Source organism: Xiphophorus maculatus, chromosome 15 (genome assembly GCF_002775205.1).
Source record: "Xiphophorus maculatus strain JP 163 A chromosome 15, X_maculatus-5.0-male, whole genome shotgun sequence".
In the NCBI taxonomy this organism is placed as follows: domain Eukaryota; kingdom Metazoa; phylum Chordata; class Actinopteri; order Cyprinodontiformes; family Poeciliidae; genus Xiphophorus; species Xiphophorus maculatus.
Window position 1 is genome coordinate 10,819,258 of NC_036457.1, and position 18,099 is coordinate 10,837,356.

Consider the following 18,099-nt stretch of genomic DNA (forward strand, 5'->3'; position numbering starts at 1 on the left):
TGTTTGATGTTTTCATATCCAGATTTAAATTTAGTGCCCACAATTAAATTAAGTATACTGTTTATTTATTTATTTTATTTCAGCATTATTAAGACATTAAAGATAACTGTGGCAGGCAGAGGGAAGTAGAAACCACACTAATCTCTGCAAAAATCTACTTTTGCTCCACAGGATATGGATCTCTTATTTATTTATTTTTTATAGGCAGCGTGGGCTCAACATCAAGCCCTGCAGCTCCAAACTGTCTGTGCCAACACCAGCCCCCTGTGATTGTAAATGCGTGTGTGTGTGTGCGCGCATGCGTTGGCGTGTGTGTTTGTGTGTGTGTGGTTAGACGTACTTCAGGGACACTCTTTCTGATGCCTTCTTTCTGAATTTCTTTCTTGTTTAAGCATGTTTTCCACCCTACTAGATCAGTATATCTGTTTTATTTTCCTTGTTTTAGGAAACAAATTTTTCTTGTGTTAAAAAGAAGACGATTCCCTTATGTGCAGATGTCTTAGATTGTAAGGTAACTATTTAAAGTTAAGCTATCTTAATCATATTTTCATCTTTTTTGATGCATGTATTTTCAGCATCCATCATTCAAGTACAAAGATAAAAAAAATACCTACCTAGATGTAGATGAATGGCACCAAATCCAACCCTTAAAAAATATATTTAGGGGGACTTGTTGACCCCAAGTTGCCACTGTTCACTTCTCCATCAGTAAACCTTTTAAACTTGCATATAGTATTTTGTGGATATGGACAAGTTTAAGCGAGCAGATAATGACATGTCCCCTGGCTTTCATGACATATAAACCTCACAGAAATGGTACATTTGAATTCCCAATTTGTTCTACAATAAGCAATAAGGGTGAAAATCAATGTGACACCAGTGAATTTGCAAACATCAGATTCCCCCCACCAATAAATTAACTGCAGATAAACTAATGGATGAAGAAAAAGAGTGTAATAAAATCTAGTGCAGTTAAAGATTAATTTATTTTAAATCTTTTCGACACAACTTTACCAATAATTGCAGGCGACCGAGTAAAAGCATCTAATAAGAAGGGTTGGAAGTTGTGTTAAGCTGAGACTGAACCATTTGCAGACCAGTGCTCCTTCACCCAACAATAATTCATTGTTGGTGAGCCTATTAACCTTTAAACAGACTATAGTCCTGCTTAGCTGTCTTAGCTCCAGGGAAGCTTTGCTCTCCCAGAAAGGTGATGGGCTGGTGGACCATTCTGTTTACTGGTGGACTGACTGACTAACTAATTGAAACCTACTAATGATCACTGACCTCTGTACAGTATTTGTTTTGTTTAATATAGTTTGTTGTTGTGTGTTAGTATTTAATGGAAATCTGTGGGGACATAAATACCACAAAGCAACAGAGCGAGTGTAAGCTGGTGTAATGAGGAGATGTGTGTTAATTAGCTCCCAGAAAGTGTCTGGAGGAGAGATTTCAGACAGTGACTCCCCACCAGCCCATAATGAGCTGTGGTCAGACTGAAGCAACCCTCGCCACAGTTTCTGTCAGGAGTTGGGCAATTGCCATAGTAACCTTTAAGTCGGTTTTTGCCTCAGAGGTTTAGATGCAACCTTTCCATCCAAGATGCAAAGTGTTTTTCCAGTTTTTCAGACAAATTAAAAATGTTACTTCTGTGTCGTTATTAGATTTTTTTTTTTAACATAAAAATCTATGCAATGGTTTGCTTTATGATTGTGTAGTTGGGTTATGGGTCAACAGCTATCCAGCTGGAAAGACAGAAATTGTGCATAGGCTCAAATGTATACAAACAACAGCTGAAGAATGTGGTAAAGCTGCTGACTTGGGGCCCAACTATTTATGTGAAAACGCTTCCTGAAAGAAAAGATTTTCTGTTAAAAAATGGTAACTTCTGATACCTTAATGTTATTCTGAAGTCGTAAATCTTGCACCAATGTGATGTGTACATTTAAAATGTAATTTTCACTACAGTCTATATAAAATGATTGAGTATGTACCCATAACATAATGATCGATTTCACAGGCACACACATTTTTACTGACTACACTTACTTTTGTGCCCACACTGAACTCATCTAAATTGGGTAATAACTGCTGTGACAACTGTTGTAAATATTTCAGCAGGAATCTGAAAATGTGATTTATTTTATTTAAATAAAAAGAAGTCTCATACTAAAGAAATATTATGGTGTATTAATGGACCAAAATGGTATTTGAAGCAGGAATCAAAGAGTCTGGAAAAAATTATGTGATAAAAACATCCGATTTGAAGAAACTTGGTTCCATATAATTTTTGGATGCTTAAAATGTATAGGATAACTGTACAACCCTATATTTTACCTATATCATTAACAGCACAATTAGAGTTTTGGGATGCATGATTATGGGGATAAGATTATTTTTTTTGTACAGCATTTATTGTACCAAAGATATTTACTGTCATGTGCAAGTGACTGAATCCAGTTTATGCAACAGATTGTGTTTCGTGGGTTGTGTGTGAGATATATGGTGGTTATGTGGATTCTGACAGTAATTATAGAAGTCTGCACCACAGCAGCTTGGGGCTGGCTCGGTAACAAGTCATTATAACATCTGATACATAACCAAATGTCAGCTGCGTCTGCAGCATTTGCTGCTAGCAGCAGGATATAAATCAACAGAAATGCGGGCTTTGTTTGCTTTTGGTGCATAACCTTTTTTTTTTGCATTATTATTTTTTTATGGAAAGATGATTCATATAAGTTTACTTATCTTCAGATGTTATTTGCAATGTGCCTGCATCCATTTACTTAATTGTGTTCAGTATTCCAGCATCAGTTTCAGTGTGCGACAGGAAAAACTGTCCATCACAAAGATTTCAGTAATTAGCCTGTCTTTTAAGGCTGCATTGAAAATTTGTAATAAGAAGGTCTCCGTACTTTTCAGAGTTCATTATGTTTATGCCTATACTTGTTGCCTTTCTTTCAAAGCGTGGCAACAAGTATTGGTTGAACACTAACCAATATCATTGACTAAAACTTTGTTTTGGTCCTGTAAAGCAGCAGCCACTAGGCCTACTTACCTGGGAAAACAAAGCAGACACAGGTCCATTAATACTTCACCAACCCCTGCTGGCTGCTGCCTTTTTAGATTTGGAATCATGGTGCAAATGTAAAGTAATATTGCTCTACATGTGAACTAAATAGTCAATTTATGCCAATGTTCTGTGTGTTTTGGTTTTGGAAACCTCAGTAGAGAACTTTAAACCTGAGCTTTGGGTGAAACTGCAGGGGATAATTATGCGGTGTGTTCACAGCACACATGGTCATTAATAACATTTAGGCCAAGCCTATTTTTACAGCTTCTAGCTTAGAGGCTAACATATGGCAGACGGGCTGACTGTGCATAACTGTGCATAACAGGATGTGAAGTTAAGTTTAATACATGCTCCTGCCTGGACGAGCAGGGCGTTTGTTTTGTGGATTGTAAGTATATCTGACAACAGCAGGGGGAACCACACCATCCTGTTATACCAACTCAGACTCGGTTAGTCATGTGAACGGAGACATGTGGATCAAGATAATTTAGAACTCTGATAAGCTTTAGAGAATAGGTCTATGATAAAACAGTTCTACTTTAATTTACATTAAAGATGTATTTAGTAAATGTATCTATTTGTCACTAATTCTATCTTTATACCATTTCAAGGTATTTAGATATTGACTATTCTGCCTTGGTAAAAAGGTATGAAAATTGTTTAAAAAAAACAAAAACAAAAGCATTTTCATAAATTCAGTGTATGGAGTGATTGTTGCCTTTTTGAACGCACACGCACACATATATACTGTATATATATATATATATTTATTTATTTATTTTCCTGAAGTTTTAGCTCAATCTTCCCACCTGTTGCTGTGCACTGTCACTCTACTGGGTAAAAAAAGACTACTACATATCTCTTTTGCTTACAAGAAAGAAACATTATTTTTTGGAAATGTTTCTGTTTGTGACAAACCCATGCTGTGGGCAGCAAAGGACCTTGTCTGTTAATTTTATTAGGATGACTGGGATTATGGAACTGCAAAGATATGTTTTTCACTTTTTTTAAAAATCATAACCAATTTACTGTGAGGATCCCTAGTCGTGTCCATAAAAGTATTGAGACTCTGAAACTCTTATATTTTTCACACAGTGAAACTGGATCACAACAGTACCTATCGTCCAGAACACTACCCAAGATGAGACATTGGACATTAGCTCAGAGCCTGGCAGTGTCACTTTAACAGCCACACAGCTGCAAGCAGAGTCTTATGACCTCGGACTAGAGGAAGGGCAGCACATTAGCTTTATCTACACTCGTACAGACACGCAAACAAATGGCAAAATCAATTTCTTCTTTATGGGCAAATACATCTGCAAATATGAAACTTGTCATAGCTTTTTTATTTCATGGTTACTAAACATTTGGCCTTTCACACAGTGCTGATCACTCATTACATTAGAATATCACTTGGTTCCAAATAAACATGCGGTTCATTCAGTTTTGCGTGTACCAAAAAAATTGAAAAAAAAAAAAAAGATTCTCAGCTCATAAGCTCACACAGTATTATAATGTAAGAACTTAATGCATGGTTGTGGAAACATGCACTGCACTGAGAAATTGAAGATCTGGGGTTTAGATGAGATGTGTATTGCTTTAGCATTTGCACTCAGATTTTTTTCACAGATTCAGAAAATGGATATGGACTTGTAAATACTATGAATTTATTTTGGTATGTTACACATGAAATTTTGCAGTAGAATGTATTGGTAACAAAATTAATAAGAAACTGATTTAGATAAGTGAACAGAAGACAAATTCCTTTGAAAATGTTTTGTCTGTAACAACGGTATCAGCACTGCCTCTTGTGAAACAGTGAGAACCTTGAGAACTACCGATGTCCCTTTGGATGTATGTGTCACATTAAAAAAGATGAAGATGTCAAGATTTGATGTATGAAAGTAATAACCCCACTTCCTAATGGGTTTCAATGACATGGCAAACAAGCTCAGAGCTGTTTGTGAAGTGTTAATGTTGGTTGTTTTCCTCTCACAGCAGGTCATCACACGCACCTCATACCCCAGACAGATCTTCATATCTTCTTCTACCTCCTATCTGTTTACTGTTGTGTTGAAATCACTATGTGTCTTTGTCTTACACTTCTCACTTGCCATTGTTTCTTTCACCTCTGTTGCCCGGAGCTAATTCCACTGTTTAAATCTAAAGTTGAGATTTCTGTAGGTTTCAAAAGACTCTAGTGTTACGCTTGACCACCCTATGAAAACCGAAACCTAGAACACACACAGACTATGAGCCATTGGGGGTCCCCTAAACCTTTGTTTTACACCATAGTGTTGATTTAATTTAATATACTGCTTAACTGAGTATGTGCATGTATGCTGGGGAGGTTGAGGCAAGGAAACAGTAATTAGTTTTCATGCTAATTGGACTTGGTTGATAACTCCCACACAAACTCGACAGTGTGGAAAGCACAGTGGGGCAGCCTGGCCTGCTCATTTCACACACCCATGTGTTTTATTTGCATGGCAGAATACACAAAAGTATGTGCAAAAATAAAGAACCACCAATGTGTGAATTAAACAGCATTAAAAGCAGTTTGAATGGCCAGGGTCTGTTAGACCTTTGCAGTTGAATTAATGACGTAAATTTTTTGATCCAAGATCAGAGTCTATGCTCAAAGAAAGCCGTTTAAGTGACCACATTCAGTTGGATGTGCATATATAACATGTTTGAGAAAAGATTTGGTAATCAGTGCTGTAGTTGAAATTAATTCATTTTTTCTTGGGACCTTGTAAACAGAGAAGGATGCAGGCTACAACACAGTTCCTAGACTCTTTTTTTTTATCACTATCAAACTGCTGAGTATGTAATTTGTGTCGATGTAGTGTGGTTCTGGATAGCACTCCTTAAATGCATGGGTGGTGTCCTTGATGTCAGCCTGCTACACTGTAAATCTCTCTGCTGATATGCTCTTGACTCCCTCAGGAGATATTTTTGAACTCAGAGGTCACTGACCTTCAGCCAGGGTCACTTTCACTCTCGGGGGAGGTCCTGTTTTGCTTTAATGATACCTGCATTCTTTTTCTATCTCTATCTTTATCTTGACTTCTTTTTTTCATTTTTTTTGGTTAGGATCCAATTTTATTGAGTGCCTAATGCCTCAAAGACTGATTCTCATTCATACTGATGTTTATGTAGACATGATTCTTGGTTGGTACTTTTCTTCTCTCTCCAACTTACAATTGCTGCGTGATAATAGCCACTGCTGAACTTTCTTTGTCTCTTCAAGACTATTTAGCCTCTGGGAATATTTGAGTGGTAAATTAAATAACTCAAGTGGGAGATTAGTTGATTCTTTGTAGCTTCAAGGTCTCTGCAAGGTCTCATTTTTCTCTGTGTGATATCTACAAGACAGATACTACTCTTCCCTACTTATGTCTTCATGAATGTATTACAAGATTGACACTTTTGGGCCATCTTAAAGTACTCTTTAACCCCTGTCTGGTTTAGTGAGAGTGAAATTGCTCCCTGACTGTTACTAATTTCAAAATTTTGCTTTTCTCTACTTTTAATTTTACTTCAGAAAGTCATTGTTAGCATATTAGCAGTATGGTTAGTATAGCTTGCATTACCAAAACTACAATTTCTGTGTATTTTCTCCAGAGCATTCAAACTCTTACTTACCTGAGATTTTCAACAAATTTCCAACATTTTGGTATCCAATATTTTTCATCACAAACAGAGACTGAACTTTTAAAGCATTTCAAAAGACCAACATTGCTCTATGTTATCTCCTACAGCTCTCACAATAGCCAAAGTGAATCTCATACACATCAAATTGGCCTATATTCAAAAATTATAGTAAACAGAAATGCCTGTCCAAAATAACCAGTGAGACTGCACACTAGATCATATGCTGGAAGGTGGTTGAAATAGCAGAACACAACTTCAGTTTGGTCTAAATTGCAGCCCTCAGGAAACTGAGAGGAACATGCTGCTACAGGTGCCTGAAAAAGGATGGTTCAGCATGTTTTAGCAGGTGTATCCGTATTTGAAACCACATTGTAAAAATAGTGTGCAAAAAACCCTGCATTGTGTTACCAGTGATAATCTGACCTTGTTCACACAGGGAATGAAAATGTGGTTGTAGATCAGTCATAGGTTTTACCACTTGATGATCTCGCAGCTTTTATCCCTTCAGCTTTTGTGCCAATTACCCATTTAAGTTTTACAGCTTTACATAGGGGATTGCTGAGAACCATTGTGTTACACATACTTTACCATGCAAAAGCGGAAATGGTGGAAAGAAGACTGTAATATCTCATATAATAGCCATTGTTTATGTTCTTACCCAAGTCCTGCTTAATTTCAAATAAATACACAAAGAATGAAGATGAAGCTTCAAATACGAAAATTTCAGCGTGTAATCACTTTTCTGTTAGCATCTGCTGAAATAAGCAAAGTTACCGCTGTGTTTTTTTTGTCTGACATTGCAGCAACATGAGTTGTATTTGTGGAAAGTAGGAAAAGATGGTTGTATACATACATACTATATCATTAGCAGAATAAACAGCCTTCCTTTTCTTTTTCAATAATAGTTTGACCCTTCAGTTTGTGGACCTCAAGGTAGGGTTCACCCGATCTGGCATTGGGTAAACACTTTTCAAACCATATTTGTGCAGAGGAGAAAGTGTTTCAAGCACTACGTTCATCAGTTTTAAAGATGCAAACATGGTCATTACTCTTAAGAGCAACACTGTTGGACAGCTCAAACTTTAATAATAGTATGGTCATGTTGTTCGTTACAATACAAGCCTTACCAGCCTTTGCTTTTGCACTACCAATATTACAGATTAGAGGTTAACAGTGCAGACCTCCCACACTGTCAAATCACCACCCAACAAAGCAGGTCTTATGAGGGGGAGAGTGTTTCTGTGTGTTTAGACTATAAGCAGGACACTGGTGAGCAGCTTCTACTCATCCAAGACCTCTAAAAGCCCTTCCTCACCTACATAAACTTTGAAACTTGATATTGTGTGCAAAGGAATGTTTAGTGCCAACAAAGAAGGAGTATGGATACAGAAATCTTCAGTTAATAACATGCAACCTCTCTATTGTCACCTTCCTAAAATAATGGCCTAAGTCATTTTTTTTTACCAAAAGATTATGTAGGCAAAAAAAATATATACTTCTGACAAAAAGTTACTAATTATTTTAGGAAGTTTACCAGATTAGTGTATTAGACAAAAGTAGACTTAACTTTTTCTCTAGTGTGAAACTGCTCTTTTCCTGTGTTAGATCAATGTGCTTGATGGTTTTTTTAAATAACAAGCACTTAAATGCTGATGGACTTTCTTTAAAGAGAAGAAAGATTACTTCAGCTCTGCATTTTTTGCATTTCTTCTGAGGTCTGAGTTCTACGGTAGATTAGGCAAACTAAATCAGTTGTCGTGTGAATAGTCCTCCTTGCTTGAGGGTTGGGGAACCTATGCCCTATCATAACACTCTCTTTAGCATTTTTGCTAGGAGTGTTCATGTTACACCTTTCTTTCTTTTTGGTATGGGTGTTTTTATTTAATGCTAAGAAGATAATCAGGGATTAACATGTTATGCCTTAGCATCACTGATTTCTTACCATGTTCAAGGCTTTTTGTCCGTGTTTGTGTTTCAGTTTTCTCAATTGTTACAATGTTCAACATGTGCAAAGCTGATTAAAACTAACTTTGATAGCTGAGTTTGCACATTGTGACTCCAGGTTTCTGAGCATTTATGTAAATTAAATGTGAAATGACTAAGGCAGAAATGAAATGCTGGGAACGCCCAGCCTTAAAGAAGTGTTTATTGCTGCATGTTCAAAAAATCTCCACCCTAATGTTAACTAAAAAACTTGATATTCACTATTCGTAAACTCAACAGAACATTACCGTTGAACACTAAGTGTTCAACGGTAATGTTCTAAGGTTCAATGCATCATCCACTCTGCTTCATGGTTCCACCTACATCTACTACATGGTATCCATTTCAAACCAGTTCAAATGCACAAGAATCTCTTATCTAGCAGAGCTAAACATGTCCATGAAACACATTTCTAACCAGAATAGCACAGAATGCCTTCCATTTACTGAACTGCACCTGAAACTCTGGATTTCTGGTTTTATATTAGGTTCAACATTTACCCAAGGATACTCAGAAAACATGTACTCATGGGACTGATATGTGTAAGGAATGAGCTGGAAAAAATGTGAACCAGATGACATTTTTCAAGGGTTGCATAAGAAAACTATATGAAACTATGTGGAACTGAAGTCAAATTTCTTGTTTATTTGCACAAACTCTGGAAAGAAAACTTGTTTGGTCAGCCTTTGTAGGATTGATACAATTCAACTTTGGGTAAAATTTTTAACCCACATGGATCCCAGAGGTGTAGCACATACCAAGCAAATTTTCCTAAAACCAATTTGAGAACAACCCAAGACCTTCATTTGTGTGTCATTGGTTTGCTGGTATTGGTGGTATGTATTCAAATCAAATGGGTCCCATACAAGAATCCCATTTTGTGACAAGTCACAAATAGTGCTCTTACAAACTGAGCAAACTACATATAGTTAGCATGCACCCCTGTTGGGATTCATTTGTAGGGAAAACAAAAGTATAAGAGGTAAAACGAGGTGCAAAGTATCAACAGGAGGTAAAGTTTAGGTTAACTGTAACGCATTCATAAGTTATTAATATAAAATCAGCTTTCTATATCCAAACTTCTTCTAGTAAGATGTTAATATTATGAACAAGTATGAACATGATGTAAAAATTAATTGTACAGTACTGCAATGAATGGTACTTCAGCCACACCTCACTGTACTACTGAACTTACTATATAGCTACGTAGTAGAGAGTAAACCTAACATTACACACATGTTTAAACTCCCAGTGAAACTGAAGCTTTGGAGGATTATTGTGTAACTGATCGCCTTTTGCACAGTTGTAGAAAGGAATGTGGGGTGAACAGTTTTGGTTTTTTTTGTACCTTTTCTATCCTTTTTCATGTGATACTTTTAATTTTAATTATTTGGCTGCATGTGGTGTCTGAGCTAATAAACAGCAGATAATGCAACATTTTTGGGTGGAAAAGTGGAGCTGAATCAGGATGAGGGAAATACTTTGCTCTCTACCTCTTCATCTCTGGTTGTGTCACATGACCTGACAGCTGGGCCTGCTCTGAGAAAATGAGCTATGAGAAAATGCACTCTTTACAACAACAGGGAGAGCCAGAGACAGCTTCAGGACTTCTTCATTATCAAGGAGACGCCTGCAGGCAGGGCTTAACAAATGGCTGATCAGACAGGAAAGCTGTGCAATTTCATGCTTGTACATTAAGTGTTCGTCTCTGTGCGACTCGTATTCAAATCTGTGGTTCAAAAAGCATAGCTGTCACACAACACAGCAACTGTTTTATAATGTGTGTGTAGATTCTTAGTAACTAAGATGAAGTCATTACAGAGGTGTTTTGGTAAAAGTTTGTTTGCAACATTTAAAGCATTTCCCAGATTTGTGATAGCTTACAGAAGCTGGGCATACAGAAAAAAAAAGCAACTTTTTCCTATGATGCTTTTATTGTTTTCCAAACAATCATGTGGCTTTGTTCACAATCCCTATTCAAAGTGGGATGGAGAGCTTTTCAGAATATGTAGAAGAAATTCTTGGGTTCTTTGGCAGACATCTCTTATTTGTGTCTTTATGGGTCACCACAAAATACAGGGCCAGGTTGTAACCATTAAATATCACACCAGCCTTAAGATAATTTCAGGAGTTTTATTTAGCTTTTGCTAGATACAATATAGCAGTGAAATAAAAATAAATCATACAAGATTTTGGACTACTGAGCAGCACTGTCTGTTCTTTCTTTAGCTCAGGCAAGAAGTTTATATAAAATATAAACTTCAGTAGAACATGACATCATTTTTCTTGTTAATGACTTAAGACATTCTCTGAGACACTATCCTATTTGAAGAGATGGACTTTTGTGCTTTCAGAGATTATTTCATAGATATTGTCCAAAGGAAAAAAAAAAGAAATGCACAGTTTGGATTTGGAAACACTTTTAATCAGATATATTCATATTTTGAATGGTCCAATTGTAAAAATAAATAAATTCATTAAAACATTAATACAACTTAATAAATAAAATCAGCAACTCAGCTTCTGCTCTCTTAGTTATAGGCGGCTATGCCACTCTAGCCCCTCTTTTGCTTGGACTGGTTCATAGAAGGAAATATACACAATAAAAATCTGCATAAAAAAATTAAAAGTATGCCTAAAATTGTGTTCAGCGTGAACAAAAACTTTATTTGGCCACCTTGACTAAAACGGATCAGAGGCTACGTGCCAGTAAACCATATTTCTTTTATTATTATAACTATAGCCTACATAATGAGTTGTTAGCGGTGTTACAAAAGTGTTTTTCCTTCTTCCTCCTGTTGGGAGGAGTGTGAAGAGGGGAGAGAGGGAGGGAGACGCAGCGGGTGAAGTGAGGGGGGAGGCGCACTGTTTGGAACTGTTTCTCTGAGAAGCGACGGATCTCTTACTCCAACTTTTTTTTTATGGAAATGCCTGTTGCGCTACTTTAAGGATTTCACAAACTTTTTAACAAACTTTTAGCCAAACCATTCTGATCTCTTCTCCCCCGTCGGCTTTAGGAAAGGAGGGGTTGTTTAGTTCCCAGACACGGATCAGCGCTGTTGGGTTTTCAGCCGAAGTTGGATCAGCGCAGATTCGTGATCTTTCATTATTAATCTGAAATAATATACTTTTTTTTCCATCTTGGAGAATTTGCCAGCATGTCAAGACGCAATTTATTCACCAAACCTCGAACTGTTCCAAGCAATTTTGGAACACTTTACTGGTTCGTCAAGGGCAACTTGTTGTGAAAAAAAAAAAACAAAAAGAAAAAACAAAACAAAACAGCCTTGGCATCAATCTCTCGTGTTGCTTCGGATCTCATCTCCCCGCCTGTTGGTTTAGTGTCTGGATTTACACCTTACTGACTGCGGACACTTTCCCCCTCTAACATGGAGGGCGATCAGGGGCTCGATGCGTTCTCCGAGGAGCCCCAGACAGACACCGCCGCAGCGTCTGATAGTTTCTCCCAACTGTGGACGGACGTCATGGGGATGCTGGTGAGTTTTTAAAGTGGGGGTAATTGGGGTTGACAGGATCACGTACTGACATCATGCTGACTTTTCACCCCGTTATCCTCGAAGGTGGCGCACTGATTTGCGCGTCTGCTTATTGTGTTGCGGCGCATGCAAATCAACCATCAGACAAACACGTCCTTGCAGGCCCCTGTTTCAAACTCAAGGACCAGCACTCTACTGTTAGTATTGTGTCCAGGCGGTTCGTTTTGTTGCGTCAAGACTGGCTTGGCAGGTTTGGTGTACTTTTTGTTGTAGTGTGGATGTTATCTCTATTGTAGTTAGAAGTTGTGTTTTTTCTATCTTCTTTATATCTGGGAATATTTTGTTGTTACTGCACCACAGATTTAGGGTTTTCTTAGAGTTGGGTGTTCTATAATCACCTGTTCCCAAAATTGAGGATAACAGAGTTGATAACATCAATATAGTGGCTGTCAGTGTACGACTTCTTTATTAACATAAAAAAATGCCTGTGTACTCCTCCAGTGTTCAAAGTGAGAATTTCCATCCACAGACATTTTGCGACGCAGAAGCTAAAATGTTAAGACATCACTGACATATTTGAATTTTTTTTTTCTATAAAATCTACATTGACTTTAAAGTCAAAACAAATGTAAAAGTAGAAATGCTTATCATCATTACAGGTGTTGTCATTACATAAACCTGCTGATTATAAAGTATTTAGTAAGTTTTGTTAGCATATGCAATAATATTAGATTTGATAAACTTGAGGATGAATACCACAATTTGATGATGCATACAAATCAAAACATATCACAATTATAATGTATTAGTTTACTTTCATTTTAATAAAGGCTTAAACAAAAATATTGAAGTAACACCTACCTAATTTAGTAATAGTTCTGAATTATTGATCTTTTACACCTTTTTGTCATTCTGCTCCATAGTTTTACTGGGCACTCAGATATTATGTAGATACTCAGCTTTATTAGTTTCCTCATCACAGTGAGTGTTTTCATAATCAAAAAATTCCAAACTGCCAAAGGTGTCTTTTTTTGTTAATTAATGGAGGAAATGTATTGTAGCAACCTTTCAGCCAGCTTACCAGCTGTGCACAGCTTTGTTCAGCTGTGATACTTTCTCTGGGATCTCATCTAAAGGTTTTCTGTTCTTTGTGGTTTTTATACCTGATTGATGCTGATAATCTGTCCAGCCCTTATATAATCCTCAGTAATGTTAGAACGTCATCATCAATCAGACTGAGCTCCTTTTTTTCATCCTCATACACAAATCAGATCTTCTGAAGCTCTTCTTGCCGGCACATTTGATCCGATTGATCCTCCGACTAAATGTCCTGCAGTCACTTTCCAGCCTGTGAAAAAGCCTGAGGTGATAATTTGGTTTGGTCTGGCACTGAGGATGTGAATGGAGTGGAAATGCTGAATTGCGTGTGTGCAAAAGGTTGAGGGTGACGGGTGGGTGGTGTGCTGTCCTGCCCTTCTGACACTAGGTGGGAGACCTGGCTCCCAGCCAAGCAATTTCTCTAGATTTATTACTCTCAAGGCAAATGGCTCTCAGCCCGGTGCTCATCTTTGTTGTTTTTCCTTCTACTTGAACTGAAAAACAAAAATTTGCAGAAAGTTTATTTAGTCTTTCAACTGCATCATCATCAAGTCACAGCCATACTTCAACAGTATACAAGTTTGCAACAACTAGACCTGTTTTAGATAATTTAAAGTTAAGTTGTTCTTTCTCATTACTCTACTGCATAATTTTGGGCTTAGATATTTTTTTTGGTAGAATTCAATAGCTTGAAGTGCAAATGTGCTAAGAAAGCGTACATGCATGACGACATATCTGAGCTAAAAATAATAATCAAATGAAAACGTCCAGAAATAATTTTGCGACGTCAAAGTCCAATGCTCTCAGGGCCATCACAAGTTCCTTTTAAATGTAGTAAAATTTGCAGGAGTGAATGTTTATTTAATTATTACTCCAGAGGACACAATACTGTACACTTTTGTTTGTTAACCTGTTCTTTTAATGTTTGAATGGCTCCTCATCATTTTGGCACTTCACCCATTTTATTTATTTTGTCTCCCGGGCTTTACCATGGTACTTGCGGGATTGGATTTCAGTTTATTTTTCTTGGTAAAAATGTATAATTAGAAATGATAGTAACATTTTGGGATTTTGCCCCCCCTGATCAAGTCAATCAATCAGGTTTATTTGTATGGCACATTGCAGCCAGACAGCAGTTCAAAGTGCTTACTGGTTTTCTTCATTTACGTTCAGCTTTCAGCAATGTATCATTTGCTTCATAGCATTTTGTTGTATTTTCCTGTAGAAAGGGCAGTTGATTACATAAAGTTGAAGTCTTAAGTAAATTGACCTTTATTATACACTTTATCTTAAGAACTTGCGCTGACTCCTATCTTTAAGCACATTGTAAGACCCTGAGAACAGTAAATACCATATGTATGGTACAATTAAATACATGTGCTATATATAACCAGCGCTCTATGACTTTCAATAGCTTTTGTTTTTCTTGAGGTCCCGACAAAGAAATGGCCTTTAAATTTAGGTTTATCCAACCCTGCCTGTTGGATTGAAATCATTGTAGCAAGTCTGGTCTTGGCCCTCTGCACATGAAACCTTATCTTTACGGACAGTTATCTAACTTTGTTCAGTAGGCTCACTATTTGGTCTGAACACACAATATATTTAGGAACTTAATACTGGAATGACTGTGCAGACACAACATTAAAGTACCCGTCAGCAAAAACCCTGTAATCCACCCAATGAAATCACTATTTGCATCTTTAAGGGACTTTTTTTATCTTGTTTGGACTGTAAATCCAAGAATGTCAGCCTGTGTATGTTTCCGAGGGCCCCCTGTCAGTAATGTGTGTTTAATAAGAATAGCCAAGAGAGGCAGATTTTTTTGTGGTGGTAGGTAGAGTTAATACTCCTCAAACTAATTAAGATTCACAAGCAGATTAGGGCACAGAGGTATGAGCTATAACTTTTAAGTGGTTGAGGCCGACAGTACAGACCTCTCATTGAAACTTATTTTTTAATTCAAATAAGTTAGACTCAGTATGCATCTAAGGTCTATTTGTGGTGACATCTGTATTCCTGTCTTTCCTTTTAAACACTTTTGGCAAACCAATCTTACATATGGAACGTTTATGTGTTTGTTAGATCTGTTTTATTTCTTAGTGAAGCTATAAATACAAAAATTGACTTTCAGTTTACATACCTGGGCAATTGACAGTGGCTTAGTACTCCCCCACTAGATAATTCTCTTGATTTTGCTGGAAAAGCTGTCTCGTGGAAATATTTTACTTGTCTGCAGAGAATTTGTGTCTTCTTGAAAAGTGTTTTGTGGTGTTCAATGCAGTGTGGGAGGAGGAAGTGTGTCCATTTGAAGACTGCTGATTATGTAAGATACATAGTTTCGTCTGTAAATATGGGGCTCTACTTTTCATGGTCTGAAAGTTTATGATTTTATTATGTTAGTCTAATAAACCCATGATCATATGGTACCTTAAACAAGAAACCATATTGAAAAATGGTCTCTTGTCCAAAATATCCTTAGTTCTGTTATTGTGTCTCCTTTCTAGAAATGTTCCAACATGGGCTCATTTACAACCTGATCCTTCCTTCCTCATTTTAACTTTACACTGCCATGTCCAGGCTCATTATTTAGGTCAGACAGGGATCTGTTAGGTTTCCTCTTCTGGGATGGCACTGCTCTGTTTAGCTAAAGCGGATATCCTAAGGAAGTTCTTTGAAAGACTGAGATTTGGCCTATGGCATTATCTTCCTAAACGTTCTTCCACCTTTCGTTCCCAAGACCAATGATGAAGCCCCATGTCAGCAATCATCTGGCTCCTGATTGTTCCCAGTTCCCCAATTGAGCACCGTTAGTCAGACCTTAAAACATGACACATGAACATTTCATTTGTCCTTTTCTATTGTCTAGTGTGCCCAGTCTACTCCTCTCGGCTTCATAATGTTGGTGACACACGAACATCTCATTTATCCTAATCTATTGTCTAGTTTGCCCAGTCTACTCCTCTCGGCTTCATAGTGTTGGTTGGCACATCTCAGCTCTGTGATTCCGGTATTTATATAAGCTTTGATAATGTCTGAAAGTGTTTGCAAATATTTTTTGTTTTGTGGCTTTCTGTGTAAGGCAAGTGTTTGCGACTCATTCTAAATTGAGATAATATGTTAATAAAAGCAACTACCAGTCATTATAGTAATAATCAGAGTATGTTTTAAAACCGGCTCTTCCTGTCCTGATGTTGTGCTGTAGGTGAAAACGTTCAATGCCCATGCTGTGACCTTATGGACCATGTCTCTGTTGTAAATTATTCTCATTGTTCTGAAGTTTGAGTTCAAGTTTTCATGAAGCTCCCCCTTGGATAATAGTCAAACCTCGCACCCTACCACTTCCTAGTGTGTAACAGTCTCTAACATGGGAAAAACAATTTAGGTAGAAGGAAATGTTATGTTTGTAGCATTTTTTAATGTTTCTTCAGGGTTGATACATGCATTTCGAATGAAATGCTTTCCAATACAATGTAAAAAAGCAAACAGACAAGCAAACAAAAATGAAAACATGATAAAAATATGAGGTGAGTGTAAATTAACTGTGACATTAGATTATAAGTAAACCTGAGACCTCAGTGCCTTCTGTCAATCTGTGGAAAAGGCTTCAACAGAAATTCAGTATTTCAAATAATCATAGTCTTTTTGGAAATGCTGTCTATTGGATTACGGGAACAGTAAAAATGAAAGTGTTACAGTTGTGAGGAAATGTTATTACCAAACTGAACTAATGTGAAACAAAAAAAATCACACTTCTATTGGCAGCCAGCACAAAGTCCTTTCACACAGTGCCAATTCCAGATTGTTATTCAGCATTCTTAAAGAAGCCTCATAGTCAACAAATCTGTTGCATGTAATGTTTCAACAAGATGGCTTTGTTTGTGATTTTTTTTTTTCTGTCAATTTTGAAAAACTTAAGTCAGACTGTAGACTAGAATAATGTGTTGGTTTTCGATGTGACTCTGTTAAAATGTGATTGTGTTAAATACACTTTAAAAATAAATAAAACACAAGAGTTAAGATTTCTAAGAACTATTTATCATTCAGTCACACTGGCTGCATTTTCATTGCATATTTAAACATATGAAATGCTGAAATAATTTTAGCTACTTTTATTCATATTTGCTCATACGGGATCTTAAACTGCAAATGTATTTCTGTGATTGACATACAGTAGATACTAATTATCTGCAGTAATCTGAGGCAATATTTAATGACAGCTGTGAGGTGTGTGTCACATAGTAATTTATAGCAGCAGTATCGCTACTGCGCAACAATCTTCTGTGAGGCTAGTTAGTTGCATGTACTCGTGAAGCACACCTATAGGTGGATCAAACCTCAGCTGTTCAAAGGGAGTTGCGTTTTCATGGAGCTCATAATATGAAGCACCCCCACTTCCCCATTACTGTAAATACAAATGAAATCACACACATTCTTCTATGGGTGTTGCTTTCTGTGGAGCTATTGTTGCCTTTGTTCAAGTCATAATGGGGAGTTTGCCTCCCCTTGCATCCAGGGTGGAGTAGCTGTTGCATCAGCTAAAGCAGCATTACTCATTATTTCAAATATCCATTGGGCTAGGCAGGTTTGTAAGTCTGAATATATTATTTCTTAAACAAATTTAGATTATGCTTGATTATTTTAGAGGTTAGTTGTTTAGCCTGAACTTTTTTTTAGACTCTTTTTTTCATCTTACTTTGATGCTCCCAAAAAGTAGAACTCTGTTGTTTTGGAGTTGGTAAAGTTTTAGAAAAGCTTTGATGCCTGTTGTTAAAATAGATTAGCTCCATCTGC

At 37.0% G+C, this 18,099-nt stretch overlaps 1 protein-coding gene across 7 annotated transcripts in view; it reads left to right on the plus strand.

Moving 5' to 3' along the window:
* The window catches only part of sash1 (SAM and SH3 domain containing 1), a 188,825-nt gene that overhangs the window by 124,511 nt on the left and 46,215 nt on the right, over nucleotides 1-18,099 (plus strand). For 2 of the 7 annotated variants that reach the window (XM_023347330.1, XM_023347334.1), the window contains exon 1: nucleotides 11,553-12,210. The exons of the other annotated variants lie outside the window; for them this stretch is intronic. In XM_023347330.1, coding sequence (XP_023203098.1) covers nucleotides 12,103-12,210 — 108 coding nt within the window. In that variant the 5' untranslated portion in view covers nucleotides 11,553-12,102. Of the gene's footprint in view, nucleotides 1-11,552; nucleotides 12,211-18,099 lie in introns of those variants that run through there. 7 annotated transcript variants of the gene reach the window in all.